A 17,477-nucleotide genomic window follows, 5' to 3' on the forward strand; every position below is an offset into this window, starting at 1 on the left:
CAGAGAGAGTTCCTGAGAGAGGAAAGCCCCTGCAAGATGTGACAACCCCCCCCCCACCAGTTGAAGAGCCCCCCAGCTGGCTCGGTGCACCGGCGGCACCCTGCGCCAGTGGCGGGCCCCCATATACCCACCGGCCCACAACCCCGGCAACACACCAACCAGGACCCAGGCCCCCGAGGCCCGGCCAGGGCCCCAGGCCAGAGCCGGAGCGCCCCCAGAACCTCACGCCCGTCCCGGACCCACCCAGGGGCAGCCAGGCTACCAGGTCAGTAACCCCCGTCCGTCAGCACAGACCCTCCCCTAGCCCCGCTGCACGTAGCCACGAGGAAGCCGTCACCTAAGAGCCAACAGAGCCCCTAATTGGCCATGACCGCTACCCCGGGTTGAGCCCCCCAAGGAAGATGCTCCCGGGGAACCCCCCGACGCCCCAAGCCTGACCCTACCCCCACACCAATCACAACAGTGAAGGCGAGACCAAAATATGACCCCCCACCCCCACTAGGTGATGGAGCTGATCAGAGGAGCCCAGAGCGATTGATCTGATGTGGTGGCAGAGGCTGTATCAAGACTAATGTAATCTAATAGATAATTTCTATATTGGTTAGAATTAAGATTGTTTTTATTTTTCCAGTTCATGAGGACTGTTTTCTTGGCTATGCATAGAGCAGTGAAAACCATATGGGCTATATTCTTTTCTGAAGTGACATTATCTAAGCTGCCCAACAAACACACTAAGGGGGAAGTTGGAATGTTACATTTCAGACACTTTGATAAGTCTTCACATATCTCGCGCCAAAACTTCTGAACTGGTGGACAGAACCAAAGAGCGTGGATATAATTGTCCGGTGAATTGGTTTGGCAGTGTGAGCAGTTGTTGGTAGATGCAAAGCCCATCTTGAACATCCGATGACCTGTATAGTGCACTCTATGTAGTATTTTGTATTGAATTAATTGAAGACTGGGATTTCTGATTAGATGAAAGGTTTTTAAGCAAATCTGAGACCAGAAGTTTTGGTCTAAGTTAACTGATAAATCCGCTTCCCATTTTGCAATAGGAAGTGATATTGATTCATCTGTTTTAGAAAGCATTCTGTATATTTTGGATAGTAATTTGGGGGTTTTAAGAGTAAAAAATTGAACCACACTTGGTGGTGTTTGTAGTTCAACTTGACCCAGTTTAAATTTCTTTTTTATTATGGATTTAATTTGTTGATATTCTAAAAATCTTTTCTTGTTGATCCCATATTGTGTAACTAGTCTGTCAAATGAAATAAATTCTGTTCCTTCTAGTATATGTTCTACATATTTGATTCCTTTACCATTCCAATCTGAAAAGTTTATCATATTATTGTTTTGTAATATGTCAGGGTTGTTCCAGATAGGTGTACGTTTGCATGGGATTAATGAAGACTCTGTCAACTTCAGAAACTCCCACCATGCTGTCAGAGAAGAGCTGATGTTGATGCTTTTGAAGCATTCATGTCGTTGGATGTTTGAGCTGATAAATGGTAGATCTGAAATCTCTAGATTATTGCAAAGTGCTTGTTCTACATCTAGCCAAGGTTCATCTAAGAGGGTATGTTTTAGCCATCCTGAGATAAACTGAAGCCTGTTGGCTAAGAAGTAGTGCTGAAAGTTAGGTAGTTCTAATCCTCCTTTATCCTTGGTCTTTTGTAGTGTTTTTAAGCTTATACGTGGGGGCTTATTTTTCCAAAGGAATTTGGACATATATGAATCTAGAGATCTGAACCAATCTTGCGGCGGTTTAGTTGGGATCATTGAGAATAAATAATTTATTTTTGGTAATACCATCATTTTTATAGCAGCAACCCTTCCCATGAGTGATATGGGTAGACATTTCCATCTAGCCAGATCACCTTCTACTTTCTTTAAAAGTGGGGTATGGTTTAATTTAGTTAGATCTGCAAGCTTGGGAGAAATATTAATACCTAAATATTTTATATTTCCCGATTGCAGTGGAGTAGAAGAGGAATTATGGAAGCAGCAATTAATAGGAAGGACTGTAGATTTTGACCAGTTAATTGAGTAATCTGATATTCTTGCAAAAGAGTTTATCAATTCAATCACCCCAGTGATATTGGTTTGTGAATTTTGGAGAAAGAGTAACACATCATCAGCATAAAGGCTGATTTTATGTTCTACGTTCTTGCATTTTATGCCCTTAATTGCTGAATTCTGTCTAATTGCTGCTGCTAGTGGTTCGATAAAAATTGCAAACAGTGAAGGGGAGAGTGGGCATCCCTGCCTGGTGCCCCTCAGGAGACATAAGCTGGAGGATGTCTGGTCATTTGTTCTGACACAAGCTGTTGGGGAATTATATAATATTTTTAACCAGTTGATGAAAGAAGATCCAAAACCAAATTTGTGTAAAGTTGCAAATAGAAATTTCCAGTTAACTCTGTCAAACGCTTTTTCTGCATCTAAGGAAAATATTGTAGTTTCAAGGTTTTTACTGTATGAGTAGTCTATCAAATTAAGTAATCTACGTGTATTTGTTGATGAGTGCCTACCTTTTATGAAACCAGTTTGGTCAGGATGAATTAAGAGGGGGGTTATTTTCTCTAGTCTCTTCGAGAGAGCTTTGCAGATTATTTTGAGGTCTACATTAATAAGGGATATTGGACGATAGCTTGAGGGATATACAGGGTCTTTGCCTGGTTTTAGCAGGAGATTAATGTTTGCAGAATTCATATTTGATGGAAGTCTGCCCTTTTCTTTGATTTCTAACAACGTTCTGTAAAAAACTGGTGCTAGAATCGTCCAGAATTCTTTGTAGAATTCTGCAGGAAAGCCGTCTGGACCTGGAGCCTTATTATTGGACATATTTATCAGGGCTTCCTGGAGTTCACCTGATGTCAGTGGCGAATCCAGTGCCATTGCTTGAGATTCTAATAATTTTGGGAGAGTTATGTTGTCTAAAAATTGATCAATTTCCTTTTTAGATGGGTTTATTTGTGGTGAATACAACGTTTTATAGAAATCCCTGAAAATGTTGTTTATTTGTTTCGGTTCATATATTGTGTTCCCAGATGAATCTTGAACAGCACATATAGTTGTTTTTTCTTTATTTATTTTTAACTGGTTTGCTAGAAATTTACCGGATTTATTACTATGTTCATAATTTTGTAAGCGTAGTCTTTGTACTAAGAATTTTGTTTTTCTATCAATTATCTCATTTAATTCTAGTTTTGTTTTGCGTATTTTGTTCAATGTTTCCTGATCTTGGTGGGACGCGTAGGCTTCTTCTAGTGATTTGATGTTTTTTTCTAATTCCTGAATATTTTTGTTTTCTTTTTTCTTTTTATGTGATGAGAAAGAAATTATTTTACCTCTCATCACAGCTTTCCCTGCTTCCCATAAAACAGAAGCTGATGTTCCGGGAGTGTCATTAAAGTCTAAATATGAAGTCCACTCTTTTTTAAAATATTTAATAAAGTCTTCATCATTAAGCAGTGATGTATTAAATCTCCAGTTTTTACTTGGCATAGTATTATTCTTGTGCATTAGTGTTAGAGATACAGGAGCATGATCGCTGACAGCTATAGGATGAATCTCAATGTCTGAAATGTCGCTCAGCAGTGAGCTGCTGACCAAAAAATAATCCAGACGAGAGTAGGAGTGATAAACATGTGAGAAAAAAGTATATTCCTTACTGGTGGGGTGAAGGGAGCGCCATGCATCGCAAAGACCAAAGTCGCTCATATACTGTTTGATTATATTTGTGGACTGCCAATTACGCTGAGTTCCTGCTGTATTGAGCCTATCCATTTCTTCATTCAGTCCAAGGTTGAGGTCGCCTCCAAGCACAAGTGTGCCATCTAAGTGTTCAGAGAGTGCACTGAAAAAACCGTGAAAGAATGAGGGATCATCAACATTTGGACCATATACACTTACAATACATAGATTTTTATCAAGTATAGATAGTTTAATGATTAAGAATCTGCCCTCTGGATCTATAACTGTATCGAGTACTGTGAAATTAATTTTTTTATGAATTAAAATTGCTACTCCCCTTTGTCTAGAATTATAACAGGCTGAGAACACATTAGGAAACTCAGGTGTTTTAAGTTCATTCGAACCTCTAAGAGGTCTGTGGGTCTCTTGTAAAAGGACAACATCTGCCTGTAGTTTTTTGAGTTGGTTAAATATTTTTAACCTCTTTTCTCTGGAGCCAGCTCCATTTACATTCCATGTAACGAATCTTAGTGCACCCATAGATGTCTGTGCATAACTAGGGGTGTACTCTGTGTGTGTCGCTTAGACAGGTGGAGAGAATATATCACTTGTTCATAAATAAGGAGAGGGAGAGAGAGAAAAAATGTGTGGCGAGATGCTCCCCGAGTCTGACTATGTGTTTGCATATTTACTAATATGAGTATGCTTGGCTTAAGTGTGTGTATCCTGTAGGTCTGTGTGCGCTGTCTGACTGATGTAAATGTGCTGCCGTTGAGCGCATGACTGTGCGTGATCGTGCAGTGAGTAAGTGTCGAAATAAATGATGTTGTTTGTGGAAGAGTGTGGAAGCAGGTGATCGAAGCAGTGAAAGAAATAAAGAAAGAAACCAAGGACGAGGGTGAGCAGCATAAAAACAAGAGGGGGAAAAGAGAGGGAAAAAAAAAAAAAAACGAGAAGAGAGAAAAGAAAACGTAAACATTCCAATTAAATCACTGACGGAGAGTGACGGTGTTAATATTGCTATGAAATCACACTTAAGATGTGATTTGATACCGGTAAGTTAAACAAATGTTAATCCAAGTTAGTGTGAGTGGATAGGGAAAGGGTGTAGCGGATTCTTATCTGGTCTGAAGTTAATACAGCCACGGAGTGATGTTGGGGTCGCGGTGGAGCTGTCCGTCCACGTACAGCCGGTCCACAGCGATGACAGCGCGGGAGCCTTTCTGGATGAAGCCGCGTCGAAGTGGGAAGAGGACCCTGCGTCGTTCCAGGATCTCTTTGGGGAACTGATCGTTCACGCTGAAGTCCGTTCCTTTTAATTCCCTGCCGCGGCTTTTCACATGTTGTTTTTGTTTGAAGTGGCCGAATTTGGCCACGATAGGACGTGGTCTCCCGGCCGTAGCCCGAATGGGGCCGAGGCGATGCACCCTATCGAAGACGATGTTCTTCACCATGTCCTCCGGCAGCTTCAGGTGGGTTTTGATGAAGCTTTTTACCGTGGTCTCCGCGTCCTCTCCAGCGGCTTCTGGAATACCAGAAAATACTAGATTATCACGCATGCTACGAGCTTGTAGATCAATAACCGTTTCTTTTATTTTTTTATTTTCTCTATTTAGCTGAGTAACATTTTCTGTGAGAGATTTCACCGACTCCCTTAGCGTGGCATTTTCAGCAGCGAGCGTTTCCACTTGCTGCTGGCTGAACTCCAGGGATTCTCGCAAGCATTTAAATTCCCGGTGAAGAATCTCCACCAGGGACAGCCTTGCGTCGAAACTGGACAATCGCTTGTCGATTGACTCCAGTATGTCGGCAATATCTTTGCCAGCTGGCGATGTTGTGCCGGGGGAATCTGCCGGGCGTTGTCTTTTCGACGACGGCGTCTCAGATTTGGCCGGGGAAGCTGTACTCTGGGCCTTCTTCATCACGAGATCCTGAAAGCACTGATCAATATAATCTTGGAGAGCGTCTAAACTCTCCCCGTTGTTCTCCAGGGTGTTGGAGATAATTTAGACAAATATTGTTAGTTATGAGACAATTGATAAGTGTATTTGGTAATACTGAAGCTTAAAGAAATTTGTTCAAATCTAAACTACCATTTGCTTTAATTTTCCGCCAAAATCTCCGGCGTCTGACGTCAGTTACAACATTAGTCGCTTACCTTGACTGTCACTTCCGCCTCTGACTGCCGCTCGGTCACTTGGTGTCAACACCATTTTCTTACCGTCTCCTCCCCATCATTAACCCTGTAGATTTAACCCCGCTTAGACTGACAAATATTTATTTTACCATCACATCAAAATTCCAAACCACTTAATTTGCAATTAGTGCATTGCGGTGTTTAACTTTTGCATGGCTTTTATCTGTTACTGACAGGCCAAATGTCTGGCCCAGTGAAATTTCTTGGTTAAAAAAGACTGGCCCATCTTAGTGTGTAATTGAGTAGCCTTGCTATACATGGCCTTTTCTTCTGTCATTTATGTCAATACATCACATAAAATATTTTGAGTGCTCAGCTGTTGTTTATTTACAAATGTCAGTTATTCTAAACAGGGATGCTAAACATTGCTTATTAGAACTGTATGCAGTATGAGTTTTGAGAAAAGTGTTTTGATTTGAAATAATTTTAATAATAATAATTACCTCTAGCAGATTTGAAGAACACCAGATGAAAAAGAGGATCACAAATGAACCTCAACCTTCCATATCACAATTTCTGGACACTTGTGCCAGCATGCCAGCATGACCCATCCACAGCAGTTTTTGGCACTTTCTGACAGTAATTGATGGCAAATACAGTCACAGAACAATTACATCAAAAACAGAGAACCTTGCTGCTGAAAAACCTTCAATGGTAAAAGACAGAGAGGATACAACTGAAACCCAAACTGCTGGCCTTTGACCATTTCAGTGGGTTACACACTGGTGACAGAGTCTGTGAGACATTTGAAGCTATATGTGACAAATACAACATCAAAGATAAACTAGACCAGTGTTTCCCAACTTTTTGGAGCCACGGCACATATTTCACATTTGAAAAAAAATAAAATAAAAAAATAATCGCACGGAACACTACCAAACAAAAATGTCACAAAAAGCATATTGATCATTTTTCCTGTGTACCAGGTATAGCGGAATTGGTTCAGTTTGTCCCCAGTATACCACTTTTGCTTTCTTCTGACTCTACTCATGCTAGGGTCTTAACCTGGGTTGGAATTTTTTCCAGGACCCAGGTCAGATTGACTACTTTTCTTTTTAAATATTTATCTTTATCTATTGCGCTGCGTTGTCTCACTCACAGCATGACTATTACATAATTTCTTCTTTATCTTCTTCTGTTTTACTGGCAGTTGGCAGCCCATTTAATTAGAGCAGGTTGTACTGCCCTGTAGTGGAAGACAATGTAATTATTCTGCCCGGTTGCTTCGAGTACTAATCAGGTGGAACCAGATAATCTTCCGTGGCACACCTGATCATTTCTCATGGCACACCTATGTGCCGCAGCACAGCGGTTGGGAAACACTGAACTAGACTATATTATTACTCACAATACTGCCAATATGTGAAAAGCATTCACTGTGTGCTTCCCCACTGAGCAAGGTGAGGAACATGATGATGATGGTGATCACCTTGAGACCCAGAACTCGGGCACAACTTAACCTTGGAAGATCAGGAAACAGTAGTTACTGCTATGGCAAAGAAACAGCACCTGCAGTGTTTTGCAAACACACTCCAGCTGGTTGTCAGAGACCAAAGTGGCATCTCCTTCTCTTTCAAAGTTATCTAAACTCAGCTTTCTACTGCACACAAGCACAAGATTCAAAGATGTGTTTGAAGCTGAATTTGGTGAACAGAAAGCGATCCCTGCTGCTGTAATAACAAGATGGAATTCAACACTCAGACAAGTAAAGACAGTTGACCAATGTGAAAACTTAAAACTCTTTGCTGTTCTTGAAATGGCTGGGCACAGGGAGTTATTATTCACAGCACGACAGTGGAATCTGTTGAAGGAGATGGTGGATATCTTGAAGCCTTTCGGAGAAGCAACAGATTTGGCACAAGGTAAGAAAATTATCACGATCAGTGCTGTTGTTCCATCCGTGCTGTCCCTCAATCACCACCTTGAGAAATGGAAGCCTCATGTACATTTCCTGAATGGTCTGTTCAGGAGTCTCCAAGCTTTGAACAAAAGATTTACATGGAACACCATGTGTTGGGCAATTGTGACATTAAGACAGAGATGACACAAAGTTAAAGATAAAGACTGAAGTCATTGTATATTTTTTCTGTATTTTTTTGTCTAAAATTGTAATAAGGGCTGTTTTGTTAATATTTTATTATATCTTTTCATGGGACAACATTGAAGATATGACACTTTATATAAAATGTAAAGTTGTCAGTGTACTTGTATAACAGTATAAATTTGCTGTCACCTCAGAATAACTTAACATACATCCGAGTTACAAGTCTAAACCACTGGCAACAAAAGTGAGTACACCCCTAGGTGAAAATGTGTCCAAAGTGTCCATTATTTTCCAACATTGCCTTAATTCTCTTGGGCATGGAGTTCACTAGAGCTTCACAGGGTGCCACTGGAATCCTCTTCCATTCCTTCATGATGACATCATAGAGCTGGTGGATGTTAGAGACTTTTTGCTCTTCCACCTTCAATTTGAGGATGCCCCACAGATGCTCAATAGGGTTTAAGTCTGGAGACATGATTTGGCAGTCAAGTACCTTTACCCTCAGTTTGTTTAGCAAGGAATGGTCTTTTTGGAGGCGTGTTTGGGATTGTTATCATGTTGGAATAATGTCCTGTGGCCCAGTTTCCGAAGGGAGGTGATCATGCTCTGCTTGAGTATGTCACAGTACAAGTTGGCATTCATGGTTACCTCAAGTAACTGTAGCTCCCTAGTATCAGCAGCAGTCATGCAAACAACGCCATTCCACCACCATGTTTGACTATCTTTGTACTCCTCACCTGGTTGCCCCCCCCACACACACACACACCCACACTAGGGGTGCAACGAAACAAAATTCACTGTTCGGCTCGATACTTTGGGATCACGGTTTGATATTTTTTTCGATACAAACAAAGAAAACTGATTTTCTGCCAGTTCTTTGTGTTCCAAAATGTACAAGTGGTAAATATTACAAGTCAGGGCCGTGCAGAGATGTTTGAAGGGGCGAGTGCTCAAAGTTAAAAACAGACACATAGAAAAAGGCTGAAGAACAACAACTCACTCAACTAATATGGAATCGCATCACACTATACCACTGTCATCAGGTGGGGACAATGCAAAGCAAATGCAGCCTATGTTTTACCTGATGGGTACAATGTTGCTGTTGAGGGGTTACTGCTGCTCCTGCTGCTGATAGTGCTGGAGGGCAGGGCTGTGTTGAACTAGGCTCTGCCTGTGACTCACTCTTTGTCTCTCTTTCTACTTCGGTCTCCTCATCTGAGCTATCATTCTCCACTTGCTGTCCATCTCAGAAAAACGCCCAATTTGCTATTGAATCAATTATTTAATTATCCACACTTAACAACTCTTGCAACTAATCCATAATAAAGCAATGATAGAAACATGTTATAGAACTATAACACTGCTGTCAGGGTGAATTATTAAATATTGTCATTTTATGTTTGCCATTTGTACATAGGTTTAAAGAATCCCTTCTGTCCTCCCCTCCCCAGATCCTTAGGATTCTGGGAGGGGGGCAGTAGTGTTTCTGACCACAGGAACACCCTCTGTGAAGGTCTGTTTGATGTGGTAAACTTCCTCCCCTTTGTATGGCTTCATTGTGTTATCTAGGGTGAGGGGAGATTGCCCTCTTTACGACCAAGGATGTTCCTGTGCTTTTATGTTATATGACCCTTTGATCAGCAGCATGCCACACACACCACACACACACACACACATTCTCACATAACACACACACAGTGCCTTGTCATTTGTAACCAAGGGGGGTTACGGGGGGAAGGTACGTGTTGTAAACTATTGTTTATTGTGTGAACGTTGTCAATAAAAGGGAGCAAGAGGGGCCAGTCGAGGAGGTCATTTTGTGATGTACTGAGGTACGGACAAGGGCCCCCTTGCAAGTAAAAAGATCGATCGCTGTTGCCTTGTCTTTCTTTCATGGGAATAAGTTCTGGAATCAGCGGGGTCTGATTTAGACCCAACATTATTTGGTCCTTCGGAGCCGGATCCCAAGATTTTTGCCGCACACTGAGGAGAGCGAGGACACGCCGTAGACTGTCGACAGCCAGGCCGTAGGACGCCTGATAAAGCCCTGGAGTGTTAAAATTCGCGACCAGGCCGGCGAGATAGCGTCTAAACTCCCCTCGTGGACGGCGACTGACGGGATCCTGGACTCTCCCGTGAACGAAACGCAACACAACAGTAGGCAAACTGAGAGCGTCTCTGTAACCGTGTGAATGAATGTGGAATTTTAGATAGGAATGCGTCACTGAGACTGCGCGGGTTTCACGCGAGTCCAGGGGAGCGCTGGTTGCGCGGTTTCACGCGAACCTAAAACAATAGAGAGCGGCTACGTGACCGTGCGGATTCTCGCAGGTACGTGAGTGCGCCAGCCGTGCGAGAAGGTCGCAGGCTATTAAAGAAATAAACGGCTCCGTAGCTGCGCGGTTTCACGCGGGCACGGGAGTGCGTTGGACTGTGCGTTTCGGACGCAGGTCCATGAGAGCTGTGCGTGTAGACGCAAGCTGCCTGGTTTCTCCGCCAGTGTTTTTGTTTTTGTTTTAATCTTTTTGATTTATTTAAGGAGGGTACGGTTTCTCCGCCGAAAGGAGGAAGAGCTCTATAAAATAAAAGGGACTCCGCAGATAAGTGCGTTGAGTGTATGGTTTCTCCACCAATATATAAGGAGGAAAGAGCTCGCCGCGGTATAGAGAGTTTAAGATTATAGGCCTTAAAAAGTGTGTGAATGAACATATGCGTGTGTGATTGCCAGTAGGTGTACGCAGCAACACAGAAGGAAACCTAAGCGGTGTTAACGTAATTTTGTGACCTGTTGTGTACACATAGCCTGGATTTTTGAGGTAAGGTGTTACCTGCCGCAAACTTAAGAGAATTGTTATAATGGGGAATAAAATGTGTAAGTCTGCCTTAGAAGGGGATGTAAAATTTCTGGAGAAAGGTTTACCGGGCAGCACGCAGTATGTAGGTTGTTGATGTGAAAAATATGGATTTGAATGGACATTAGTGGAAGTTAAGAGTAAAGTGCTTGAAAGAATAGCTGTAAGTGTAGCAGGTAAAACAGGGAAAGTGAAGCAGAGGAAAGAATTGCAGTTAGTAGTTGCTAAGTTGTGGCTGGAGCAGGTTCAAAAGAGAAGAGAAGCAAGAATGTTAGCAGAAAGAAAGGCAGAGAAGAGTGTGAGAGAGCAGACGCAGAGGAGGAGAAATTAAAGGCTGAGTATGGAGAGGCATTAGAAGCAGCATCGAGTCTAAGACAGACTAGGCAGGGCAGGAAACAGAAAGTAAAGTTAGTGAACACAAACGTTACAACCACATATCCATCCCTGACACAATACACAGGTAAAGGGCCAGGTGATAACACCCTGCCCTATGGAGATGCAGATCTCGTTGTCGAAATTAATGAAGTATAATTGTGATCTAAGCAGAAGTGAGTGTTTGACGTCACGGTGTGTGTGAAAAGGTATCCAGCTGGGGCAGACATGATACTGCAGATCACCTGCCCAGTGGACAAAAAGAAATAAAATAGTTGTGTGGATGAATGACAACATGAAGAGTGTTTGGTGTTTCTCAGTCTGAAACTGCTGTAATGCTATTTTCTGTTCGGGGAAAAGTACAGTTTTAAAAAAAAAAAAAAAAAACAGAGAGAGATGTGTGATGTTTTAAGCAGTGATGAGAATAATGAAAGTGTGATGAGAGAGGAACACGAAAACATACAGAAAATGCATTAACTATACTAACCCTACATACATATACACAATAAATGATACTCATGAAGACCAGACAGCACCTTAAGCATGAGATTCTGTTTGTCATCTTGTCCAAGTCACCAGTGAGATGAAAATGATACATAGACTAGTGGACTGAATATTATAGGAGGACAGATGGTTACATCATAGAGGAGAAAAACAGAATGCTGATGAGAGGTTTTAGATGAGTGAGCTGATTGTGAGTTTCTGGTGTGTGAAGAAGTTTTAACATGGCACACATTTAATTACATGAGAAGAAACTTATGTGCTAAGACAACAGGGTTATGTTGTATGTTGTGTGTATGGCTGATTGGATGAATGTTTGAGATTAAACTGGCTGTTGATTTGTCTTTTGTTACTAAGCTGAGCCTGCCAATTGGGTTGTTACGATTTATCCCCCTGGCATGAAGAACACGTGTCATGACTTAAACAAGGCCTTTCTTTCCTTTCCTTTCCTTTATTTTCTTTATTTCCTTTTATTTTGTTACTTTCATGGTGCACTGAAGTTTTGTTTGATGATCTCTGTTTAAGCAGATCTGCACGATTAGAACCGAAGCGTCGTCGAGAAAACTGTTGCAAAGTGAGCTTCTCCAAAATTAAAATGGGCTCAGGAGAAAGCCACTTATTTGGGACAATTAGGAAACAAGTTCCTGTCCAAAAGGATTCAACGAGGAAATCCAGTCTAAATTATTTTTCTTTTTGAAATGACGTCAATTTGCTGAGTGTGGAAACGAATGCGAAGATAATTTCCACATTCTGCAAAGAATCACTGAGTGAGAATTTTAAAATAAATGGGGAAGCTGACAAGACTGACTGACTTAACACCATTGTGTGAATTTAACCCCCACCTGACAAAGGTGTGGATGTATCTCTGTGTGTGTCTCTGTTGCAGGAACAGAAGGAGACCACAGGAGGAAACTTGGGTCACATGACTATGTGAACTCTGCAAATTTAACCTTTTTAGTTTAAAATTTTCTGTGTCTGTGAATTTACTATGGGAGTGTTATTCACTACCTTATGTTGCTCACAGAGATTATTGTGAGAAAGAGTGTATACACCTGCGCAGCGCTAACATTTACATTTCTTTTTACTGCAGATGGTTAATCATGTGATTTGATCATGTGATTTATAGCAGGACACAACTTAATTATGTTTTTCTACCACAGGATTACTGAGATTTTGTGTGAAGGAAACTGTAGTTACAGGCTATATGTTGATGATGGAATTACACTGTGTTGTTGAGAGAATGTTGGAGAAAATGTGAATGTTACAGGGGAGAAATTAATACAGTTTGAGACATACTGTGATGAGACCATTGTTACTTTTCCACAGTGAGTGTTAACTTTATGACTTTTCACAGCTCCTCTGGAATCTGGATGGCCGACACCTGACCAGGATGAACCGTGTGTTTGGCTAATGTTTGTTTTTCCTTAAGAGTGCTAAAGGATTCAGCAGACAGACAAGTGACAATTGAACAGATGTGCAGTGGTTACAGAATAGTTACATGAGGCTCGTTATCTGACCACTATTTGGGCTCATGGTGAGTGACAAACTTAAGGAAAGTCGCTGATTACAATGTGGAATGACATTGAGATGTTCAATGATTTGGAACAAATTATGGAAAAAGTAGGAGTTTAATGAGTTTAGAATAAACCTGCAATGATACTTGTCTCTGTGATGCTGAATACTTTATTGCACTTACGAGCTGCAGTTGGTTGCAAATGTGAGGTTGTTTTAACTTTAAGACTTTGTCTTCTAGGATACAGGTTGAAGCTGGGAGTTAAACAAGCAAAACATTTAATTGCCGACTAATGTTTTTACACAGGGTTACAGCTTGGAGTGAAGCTGCTCCAAGGGACAAACCCTGGAGATTGTTTTAGGGAGACTGTGCAACATTCTTGTACATGTCTCATTGGGGAGTTGACATATGGCAAAAGCCGTGTGGCGAGAGGAGTGTCATTTTTTAATTAGTAGATGTCGTGAGGTGCCATAACGAGAAGGAGTGACTGAGAGGATCGCCCACAAAATGGAAGCTGAAGCCTGGAGAGAGTCTTCAGGAGGATCAGAGATCAACTTCAGCACAGCAGCATCGCGCAGAGAGCTGTGCTACTGGGCTTCCAGGAGCGTTGGAACATGAGAACCTGAGGGAGCGTGCCAAGCTCCAAAGAGTGACAGCGCAGAGGAGGTCCAGCGATGGACTTGTGGTTCTGTGAACAGCACAAATGCCAGGTGACTGTAAAATAACTAACAGCACTTGTTCCAAAAGTGAAGCCAGTAACTTACTATCCTAAAAGATTAGCTCTAGTTGCTTGTGCTTTACCTCCATGCGTGAGATCAGTATGTGCAGCAGCTTAAGCTGTACAATGTTTCAGGAAATAGGTTATTTCACCTTTTGACATTGTTGGTTCCACACGAGGTGGATGTCTACTACTGCAGACTAAACTTACATTTCTGTCACCTACAAGACACTTGTCTTTAATGTTACTGTTACTCTCACAACCATACATAACCATAAAGTGGTGCACAATTCTGAAATTGTCAAACCCTTTTTGCCAACGAAAGAAGAGGGCACTTCTCATGAGTGTAGAGAGCACGTGGAGAAGAAGTGTAAGTCGAGGGATGACTTAATAGCTGTGCCACTCGTTGAGGGAAAGGTTTGGTTTGTTGATGGTTTGAGTTTTACGACAGCAGAGGGACAGACTAGAACACGTTTTACTGTAGTAGACAGTGAGAAAGTTATCTGTGCAGGACAACTAACATGTTTCATATTTGCTTTAGCAGCAGAGATGCTAGCTTTAACGGAAACGTGTAAAGCTGCAGAGAGACAATATACCCTGACAGCCAGTGTGCATTTGCTACATTACATTTCCTTGTAGTGCAGTGAGTGAGACGAGGTGTGACAACCTCTACAGGGAAACCTGTAGAACACACCAAACTCTTGCAAAATCTGCTGGAGGCAGTGTTATTAACCAGTGGAATTGCCGTTTGTAAATGTGCAGCACACATGTGAGGGAAAGATCCAGTTGCATTAGGGAAAGTTTTTGCAGATAACATCGCAAAAGAGGCAGCTTTAGTAAACATGGTGTTAACATTTTGGCAGTACAACATCAGCAGACATGTAGGCCACTCACCTACAGCAGGAAAACAGTTGTGACTTACAGAAGGAGCGAGTTTGCAGGTTGGTGTTTATCATCTGAGTGATAAACCAATACTGCCTAATAATTTGTACAAGACTGCTGCTATTTTGAGCCATGGGCTTTGCAATGTCTCCACAGGGGGGATAATGGCAGCAGTAGTTTATACTCACTCTAGGATTATTAAATACTAAAAAAAAAAATAATTGCATTTGCAGGCAGAGAGAACTAATAGAACAGTAAAGTTAAGACTTAGGAAGACAGGCAGGACATGGTTAGACTGTATAGAATTAATTAAGATATACATGAGGATTCCTCCAACAGAGAATGGTCTGAACCTTTGAGATTATATATGTTAGAGCATTTAGAGTTCTAGTCTTCTGTAGTGATGATAGAAAAACAGAAGAGAGAGCATATTAGCAGATTAGATGCTTGAAATGTTTAAAAGTAAAGTAGTCATGAGAACAAATGATCTGCCAGATGATTCTGTTTCTCCGCAGGAGCAGAGTCTGAAGTCTGGAGATTGGATGTTGATAAGGCCATGGAGAGGAAGTGCTGGTCCAGTCCGCGGTGGAAGGTTCCTATCGGGTGCTGCTGACAACGACCACAGCAGTGAAGATTGCCGGAAGGAATACATGGATACATCAAGCGCACTTCAAGAAGGTGACACACATCCAGGCCAGCTCGGAGTAAGTGGCAGGAAGACCGGGTACAAAGGGGGGGGAAAGCCTCCAGGGCCCTTCGTCTCAATCCGGTGAAGAAACCAACTGAGCCACAGGTACTCATCAGAATGGCTGGGAATGTGCTGTGCATCTTCTTGAGCCTGTGGACCCTGAGTGGGATGACAGCAGCGCATTGGGACAGAGCAAATCACACCCAGTACCCGCATGGGTTTTCAACTAACTACTGGTGGCAGTTTATGAACACAACCGCTCACATAAACAACAAGACTAATTGTTATGCTTGTGCACACATGCCACTGTCTACACATTCTTCTGGACTGTGGCCATATAGCATCACGGAGAGCGAGACAGTTTGTTTGCTTGCTTTAGCAACACATCCAGGAGTAAAACGTACTTGGAACACTGCCAATTTTTCAACTCCCCTGAACCTGAATGGGAGGATTGATTCACCAGTAGCTGGGAAGGTGAACTGCTCTGGTAAGACAGATTTGCTAGCTTGGCCCCAAGTTCCTGATCCATTGCCAGACATCATACTGTTAAACAAACTGGAAGCAGGCCAGTTAACTATGTGCTTCAAGGGCAATGGGTCAGTCCAAGTTGGGGATTTGCCATGGCATCTATGCAACGAGACCTATTCTTTTTGCCCTCGTTTGAACAGAATTAGGTGCTTGACGTGTCTGATGAATGCCAGATGTGTGAATGATGAAATTCAACGAGCAGCAGACTGTGCATTTGACCCCTCGTACCAAATGACACTTACTGAGGGAAGACAGTATGTGACCAAATGCTCAACGATCGCACCAACATCTAAAGGTACGAGGGTGTTAGCAGATTGGTATTTCTTATGTGGACACAAGGCTTACCCATCTTTACCAGCAAAATGGGGAGGTCTATGTGCACTCGTGAAATTGTCTGATCATGTTTTCTTCATGGAGAGAATTGAACATCATCCAGGATCGAAGACAAAGAGAGACGTACAGAGTGCAAGCACAAGGCTCACGGATTTAAGTGAGGTCCCCTGGGAGTTTCGAATCTGGGGACCCGGAGCCAAGTTTTTACAAGGATTGTTTCCATGGATCGGGGTCGGGAAAGTTGGAACTCACGTAGAAATCAACAGATATGCACTACTGAGGCACATAAATTGGACCCAGACCCTTGGAACAGCCTTAGCAGAAGAGCAAAAGGCTATAAGGACAATGGTTTTGCAAAACAGACTGACTTTGGATTTAATAACTGCATCGCAAGGAGGAGTATGCAAATTGATAGGAGAAACATGTTGTACGTTCATACCCGATGGATATACAAGTGGAGGAGACATTTATGAAGCACTGCAGAATTTAACCACATTGCAGAAATACATGATGAATCGTACACCAGGAGTAGATGAGCCACAAGGCTGGATAGCATGGTTAATGTCTGGTCCTTGGTGGCATCTTCTTTGAAAATATTAACTCCTGTTTTTGTGTTGTTGATACTGATTGCTTATGTATAGGATGCATTTTACCTTGTATAAGATCAATGCTGACTAAGATGATTTCCAATACATTTGTTAATTATGTACTTTTGCAACAATATGACATGACTGAAATTACTGACACGACAGAAGCCTGTGTGTAAATGACGCCTGCGCTGAAAATGTTAAGCAAGAGGTGCATGGCTGAGAATATATTACATAGGAATAATTTGGAGCATAAAATGACAAACAGGAGGGAAATGTCAGGGTGAATTATTAAATATTGTCATTTTATGTTTGCCATTTGTTACATAGGTTTAAAGAATCCCTTCTGTCCTCCCCTCCCCAGATCCTTAGGATTCTGGGAGGGGGGGCAGTAGTGTTTCTGACCACAGGAACACCCTCTGTGAAGGTCTGTTTGATGTGGTAAACTTCCTCCCCTTTGTATGGCTTCATTGTGTTATCTAGGGTGAGGGGAGATTGCCCTCTTTACGACCAAGGATGTTCCTGTGCGTGGGTGTTCCTGTGCTTTTATGTTATATGACCCTTTG

The 17,477-nt window shown here is 42.1% G+C and overlaps 1 protein-coding gene across 1 annotated transcript; it reads left to right on the top strand.

Annotated features, from left to right (window-relative positions):
• Nucleotides 1-9,299: 9,299 nt before the first annotated feature.
• LOC146491354 (uncharacterized) lies at nucleotides 9,300-17,430 on the top strand. The gene is made up of 2 exons (XM_085152830.1): nucleotides 9,300-10,094; nucleotides 13,631-17,430. The coding sequence occupies exon 2, from the start codon at nucleotides 15,581-15,583 to the stop codon at nucleotides 16,913-16,915; it is 1,335 nt and encodes a 444-aa protein (XP_085008956.1). The 5' UTR covers nucleotides 9,300-10,094; nucleotides 13,631-15,580; the 3' UTR covers nucleotides 16,916-17,430.
• The last annotated feature ends 47 nt before the right edge of the window (nucleotides 17,431-17,477 follow it).

Source organism: Neolamprologus multifasciatus, chromosome 23 (genome assembly GCF_963576455.1).
Source record: "Neolamprologus multifasciatus chromosome 23, fNeoMul1.2, whole genome shotgun sequence".
NCBI lineage: Eukaryota > Metazoa > Chordata > Actinopteri > Cichliformes > Cichlidae > Neolamprologus > Neolamprologus multifasciatus.

Excerpts from the sequence above, each read along its gene's own strand:
- LOC146491354 (XM_085152830.1), top strand. The coding sequence starts at position 15,581 with ATGGCTGGGAATGTGCTGTGCATCTTCTTGAGCCTGTGGACCCTGAGT.